Below are 6,719 nucleotides of genomic sequence, written 5' to 3' on the forward strand. Positions count from 1 at the left end.
CGTTGAAATCTATTGCGTATCATCATCTTATAAGTAAATAAAACTGAAAATTTCAGGCCAATTTGGGGGAAAATTGAAATTGAATGGGATAAAAGGTGTTTTTTTTTTAAAATCAGCTCGGCCAAACCGCCTCAAGGCAGTTTGTCCGCATAGATCTCGGAAAAAAACGCAAGTTAAAAAAAAAACGCGTAAAACGGACGTCTAAGTGCAAAGTTATGACCATCTAAAGTTTGACCACTTTACAACTAGTTTTTCTCCCTATATTTTTTAGAATTATATTTATATTCAAAATAAAGTTATGTCGTGATTAAAAAATAACACGCTTAAATCAAAACTTTAAAAAATAAAACACTTAAACCTTAAACAAAATTTACTTCGGGTACCTTTTCAACCCCTAAAATGACTATCCGAACGTCTACGTATCCTTGATGTATTGAGCCTACATTATTGTACGCAGAAAAAATATCAAGTTCTATATAAAATATTGACGTTTCGGAGTCTTCACACACGACTAATCATTGGTCAAAATATGAAAAAACACTAAGTTTTTTCAAACAAAACTTACTTCGGGCACCTTTTCAACCTCTAAAATGACGATCCGAACGTCTACGTATCCTTGATGTATTGAGCCTACATTATTGTACGCAGAAAAGATATCAGGTTCTATATAAAATATTGATGTCTCGGAGTCTTCACATACGATTAATCATTGGTCAAAGTATGAAAAAACACACTAAGTGTTGCAAAAAGTTTACCAAAATTTTTTTTTTAGTGCTCGCAAAAAAAAAAAAATTTAGAGGTATAACGTGGACTGATCCACGTTATACAATATATTTTGTATAACGTGGATCAGTCCACGTTATACAAAATATATTGTATAACGTGGATCAGTCCACGTTATACCTCTAAAGTTTTTTTTTTTCGTTGATGGTTCTGACAGCGGCAAAAAAAATTTGGGGTATATCGTGGGCTGATCCACGATATACCCCTTTTGGTATATAAATTTTTGGTCATCCCCTTTTGATAAATACCGTGTATTTTTATACCCTTTAGGCTCCGGACTCTGCTCAGGGGTATCATTGATGTCTCTTCGTTGAAAAATTACTCTATTTATTTAGATCAAAATTTTAGTTTTGTATATATATAATACATTTTATGTTGATTCTCCTTGTTTTTCACGTGTTTCTACTTTTTATATTTTGACACTCCTAATTGAATCTATTCATTCCACTCTCAAGTTTGCTCAAGTAAGAACAATTGGAACGATTTTTCTAAATAATTTAAGGACAGAGAAAATAAAATGTGTTGAGTTGGAGATCCTTTGTAGTGGTCAATGCTTGCCTAATCCTCTATATAAATGCCATGTTCTATCATATGAGATACATTTGATGTACAGTCTGACGTGAGGAAATTTACCTTCTAATTATTGAAATCTTTTGTAAACCACGTGCTTTATCTCTAGTTACAAGTATACCACGTGACAATCATTAATTTTAATTAGCTTAGCTTCAATTATGTTTCTTCCTACCAATTATTTATCAAGAATTTGCACTTGTAAGTTAATTTTAAGCTTGTTTCTGTAGTTATTTCATCTTAAGTGAAGTATAAGTAATTACATATAGTTAGAGAATAAACTTTTTGGCTTTCTGATAATCAACACAAAAGGGTTATTTTCATGTAAAACTTATTGATCTAAGAGGGCCTTCATTCGAACAAAATCTATTAATTCTACTAATTCTGAGGCATGTAGGTTAAGTTTAAAATTTACATTCTTAATCATTAACTTGAGATTTTTATAGGTAATTCAGTGATTAAGAGGTTATAAATTTAACCGTAGTTACGAGTTCTATGCAATGGTTTTGATTTTATTAATAAGATAAGCAAAGATGAACTGCGAATTTAAATCAGTGAATGTAGATGTATTATTCCAATCATAATTGCTTCATAGCAATGTGTGTGAATTTATCATATATTTATATATAGTTCGAGCCACGATTTTATTCTATATCCCAAAATATTAGAATCTGTAGAAGTAGAATCAATGAGATATTTTCTATCAATAAATATGAAAACAACAAAATTGCTTAAGCATATTAGTGCTGGTCCATCTCAGATGTAAACTACACGAGCAACCAGTGATAACCACTAAACTAATGGCACAATTATTGCTCCTCTTCATCCAAACAAAATTATTTAATTCTAGTCCCCACATGATGTTAGGTGTTTCTGTATTTATCAAGCTGGATACGAAAAAATCAAATATAAAACAACTATAATGAAGCTATGATAGTGATATTAATTTTATGTTTTTTTTTGTTTTTTTTTTGTTTTTTTTTTTTTTTTTTTGGAGATTTTGTTTAGTTATGTCATTGAGAAAGGAAATCAAGCCCGGTTGGAAGTGTTATTTATCACATCCATATTGTTTCTCATTATTGCGTTTATTTGCATGTCATTTTTTTCTGTACCTCTTCAATTCCTTTTTATGGATGAAGAAAGAAATGGTAAAAGATACTCTGTAATAATAATTACTTTGAAAACAATTGAAAGAGAAAAACAGGAGCTCTTTTTGACTTGACTACTCTATAATTTGATTCGATCAATGTCAAGACTCAAGACCTTAAGATAAACTGGTGAAAAAGATGATTTTCTAGGATAAAGTACTTGTAAAAATAAGACAAAGAAATATAATCACTACACTTAGCATGGAATTGCAAAAGGACTTCTTATATGCTAAACTTCGTCAGCGGTTTCAAAATAATATAAAGGGGTAATTTATCCAAACACTTGATAATGTATTAATATGTAGTGAAAAATATTATAATTGAAGGAATATTAGTGACCTGGAAAGCTATCAAATCCCAAACTCAGTTTTAAGATTAAACTTGCTGCTATTTCTTTGTGAGCATTTCATTTTGTGGCCCATATATAATTTCATTGAAAATTCAATAGTGATTTCTGTGTTGGGCACTTGGGCTAAAGGTAGGTATATTTGGGATGAAGTTGGAGAGTAGCCCAATATGTTCAGCTAGTTGTGTAAAAATGATCCGGGCTAACCACTTTTAGGTCCTTTTTAATGAGATTAAGATTGACGGGCTACAACAGTTATATATATATATATATATATATATATATATATATATATATATATATATAGAGAGAGAGAGAGAGAGAGAGGGTATATTTACAAAAAATACCAATACTTTCAAGTTTGCAAAAAATAACATTAGAAAACTTACAAACCCTATACAAAATAACACATACAGTAAAAGAAGTTAATATACAGTACAACAAAATCCAACGATCACAGTGTAACCGTTTAGTATCTTGCTCCCCATATTTTTCTCCCCTATTTTTTCTCCCCGATTTCAGCAATCCACGACAATTTTAAATAGAAACCATATTCTCCCCATCACAGTTGAAGAGGCTTGAAAATTCATTTAACTGTAGTTGAAAATTTCAGAATTCATAAACGTTCAATATCAAAGTTTCGGATCAAAAATTTCGTATGTTTCAATGGCAGATGACACAATTCATTCAATAATGGTACAACACAATGGAAGATGGGATGCATCAGGAGTTCATATGTTAATGTTGAGTTTTTTTTTTTTTTTTTTTGCAGTTCAAAACCATATAATATGTATAGTTGTGTATAAAATATGTATGAATGATGAATCTAATATGTATATATTTGATTATGTAATGTGTCGTTACTATGTATGCATTTTGTATTATATTTGTATCATAATCGTCGTTCATATAATGTGTATTTTCTTTTAATTTTTGACAGGTAGATACGTAAATTTTAAAGTTGAAGGAATATTATACGATTCCAAATCAAAGTTTAGTGGTTTGGTCACAGTGATTGCTGCTCAACTAGGAATAGATACAACAGTTCAAGGATTGGAGATTAAATAACATTGTTAGTGACAGATGCTCGCCAATGACCATACACAACGATATGGGTGTCCATGTACATTTAGACCAGAAAAAGGAAAACAAAAACTTCTTCAGTAAGTATCCTTGATGTATTACATTGAGGGATGTAGCTTTGGATTTAATTGAAATCCATCACGATGGAGGCAGCAGTTCGAATTCTATACAATCTGTACCTTCACATAATGGAAAAACTCTTCAGCTGAATGCCATGGTTCCAGTGTTGATTTTGAGGCTGTGGAATGCGAAGGAAATGGAATTATAAGCGACAACCAATATGAATTTGTCGCGGAAAAACATATTTATAAGGACAAGGAAACAGTTGTTGCGGTTATGAAGAACCACGTCTTTTCGAAGCAATTCCGATTTCGGGTTGGAAAATCTAGTTCTAAAAGGTATGAAAATTAATGTTATTTCAATATGTTGAATAATATGTAAGATATAACTTTTAAACAATCCTTTCAGTTATTTAATAAGTTTAGGATTGTTGTATGATATATGTATGAAAACTTTATATAAACTCTGTTTCTAATTTTTTTTCTTTCTTCCAACAATAGCTATTGTCTTGAGTGCCCTGCGGACAATTGCTCTTAGTGTTTTAAATTGTCAAGTTTGAATGATTCAGGGCTTTTCAAAATTACATCATTTTGTGAACAACATTCATGCTCATTAAATGATAGGATTTATTCAAGACGTCAAGCAACTACTGGGGTTGTTGAAATTATGATAATGGATAAGTATGAAGATCCAAAAAGAGCATGCACACCAAAGGATATAACATCAGATATGAGGAAACAACATGGTTTAACAATGACTTACATGCAAGCTTATAGAGCCAAGGAAAAGGCATTAAACATATTGCGAGGGGATCCAACTGAATCATACAATAAGTTACCCAGCTACTTTTACATCCTGGAAAAGACATATCCGGGGTCAGTTGTTAGTTTGAAAAAAACAGCGGAAGACCGTTTCTTGTATGCATTTGTAGTATTGGAACCTTGTATTAGGGATGGGAGTATTTTAGGCCTATAGTAGTTGTTGACGGCACCCTTCTAAAATTAACTTACAAAGGAACTATGCTTAATATCAAGCACATTAGATCCAGGAGGTTTGTATATTTTTTTTTATGCTTAAATTTCAATTATATATGAACGTATTGATTGCGTATAATTTTTATATAAAAACAGGTAGTATACTACCATTAGCATATGCAATAGTTGATTCTGAGAATGATGCATCTTGGACATGGTTCTTTGAGAGATTTAGGAAAGATTTTGGTGAAAGGGAGAATATGTGCATTGTATCAGATAGACATGATAGTATATGGAAAGCTTCTACATTAGTATATCCCGAGCTGACTCGTTATGTATGTATTTGGCATTTGTGGAATAATTTACTTAAGAAATGTAGGGGAAATCAAGAACAGGTCAGGAAACTATACTTTGCATTAGCTAAGGCATACACTCTTCAAGAATTTAGTGAACTCATGGGAAGGCTGGACACAATAGATAAGAAGTTGGGTGTATCCTTATTTGATAGTGGATATCATAAATGGTCTTGGATACATGCAACAGTGAAGAGGACATGGACGTTGACTTCTAACATTGTTGAATCTATAAACAACAGTATTGCCAAAGCTAGAGAATTTCCAGTCTGTAAATTAATGGATTACATGAGACAATAGATTGAAACTAGGAATGAAAAACACAGTGAAGAAGGGAGAAATACATTCACAGATCTTACTAACGTGTACAATGAAGCTTATGAGGATAACAAGGAATTATCACACCGCATGACTGTAAGTGTGTAAACTGTATGAATGGGGTATGATTTATGTATTTATGTTGTATGTTTTTTTGTTAAATTTCTGAATTTAAATTGTGAACCAATTTTTTCATGGTAGGTAAGGGCTTCCATTGAATTCCTACATATAGTGACAGATGGTATGAAGAGATTTAGTGTGTGTCTTCAAAGTAGGATTTGTAGTTGTGGAAGGTTTCAACTTGATGAGATACCATGTGGACATGCTGTGGCTGCTATAATGTACAAACACCAACATGGAGAGGACTACTGCTCTGCCTACTACAGCAATAAAAATTTCAAAGATATAGATGCCATACCAGTGGAACCTCTTCCATGCAAGAGTACATGGGAGATACCATTAGATGTGTTGGAACAAATTGTTTTACCACCAGATTCTAAAAGACCTCCAGGGAGGCCATCGTTGAAGAGAATGAAATCTTTTGATGAGGTGAAATTTAAGAGGGCAAAGATGACATGTAGCAAGTATGGCATAGAGGGGCACAACAAGAAGACATGTAGCAATTTGCCCAAATGAAATTAAATTTCATATAGCCAGATTTTCTTATTTTTTTACATTCACTGTTAGTAGACACTCATTACTTTATAAGTTCTAAATTTATTTTGATGCTGCATTGTCTATATGAATATGGCTAACAAGAAATTATTTTTTATTTTATCTGACATACACTTGAATATGGCAAGTTGCACTGGTTGTTCATGGCTGGAATTTATTTTATTTTTGTTCCATGTTGATTGCAGTAATAAAATTATTTTTCAATGTAATTTGTTGGAGGTTTTTTTTTTCATATTTATGTATCAGATATTATTCAATGAGTTAACTGTATGAAATAGCTTGACTATAAAATTTGTATTAAAACCATGAAATATCATGGCATTCTATTTAACAACTCAATATTGTATAACTCTTCAATTGGTAGAACTTTAGTTGTTTAGTGTATCAATATTGTATAAATAATATATCA

General features: G+C 31.5%; 1 protein-coding gene across 1 annotated transcript; it reads left to right on the plus strand.

Annotated features, from left to right (window-relative positions):
* Window positions 1–4,662: 4,662 nt before the first annotated feature.
* LOC132628449 (uncharacterized) lies at window positions 4,663–6,271 on the plus strand. The gene is made up of 4 exons (XM_060344229.1): window positions 4,663–4,948; window positions 5,121–5,588; window positions 5,670–5,731; window positions 5,837–6,271. The coding sequence occupies exons 1-4, from the start codon at window positions 4,663–4,665 to the stop codon at window positions 6,269–6,271; spliced, it is 1,251 nt and encodes a 416-aa protein (XP_060200212.1).
* Window positions 6,272–6,719: the final 448 nt, after the last annotated feature.

This window comes from Lycium barbarum, chromosome 2 (assembly GCF_019175385.1).
Source record: "Lycium barbarum isolate Lr01 chromosome 2, ASM1917538v2, whole genome shotgun sequence".
In the NCBI taxonomy this organism is placed as follows: Eukaryota; Viridiplantae; Streptophyta; class Magnoliopsida; order Solanales; family Solanaceae; genus Lycium; species Lycium barbarum.

What these genes read in the sequence shown, in the direction of transcription:
- LOC132628449 (XM_060344229.1), top strand. Translation starts at nt 4,663, where the DNA reads ATGGATAAGTATGAAGATCCAAAAAGAGCATGCACACCAAAGGATATA. An exon ending in ACCTTGTATTAGGGATGGGA is followed by an intron (nt 4,949 to 5,120) that starts GTATTTTAGGCC and finishes ATATAAAAACAG; the next exon opens with GTAGTATACTACCATTAGCA. An exon ending in AATTATCACACCGCATGACT is followed by an intron (nt 5,732 to 5,836) that starts GTAAGTGTGTAA and finishes TTTTCATGGTAG; the next exon opens with GTAAGGGCTTCCATTGAATT.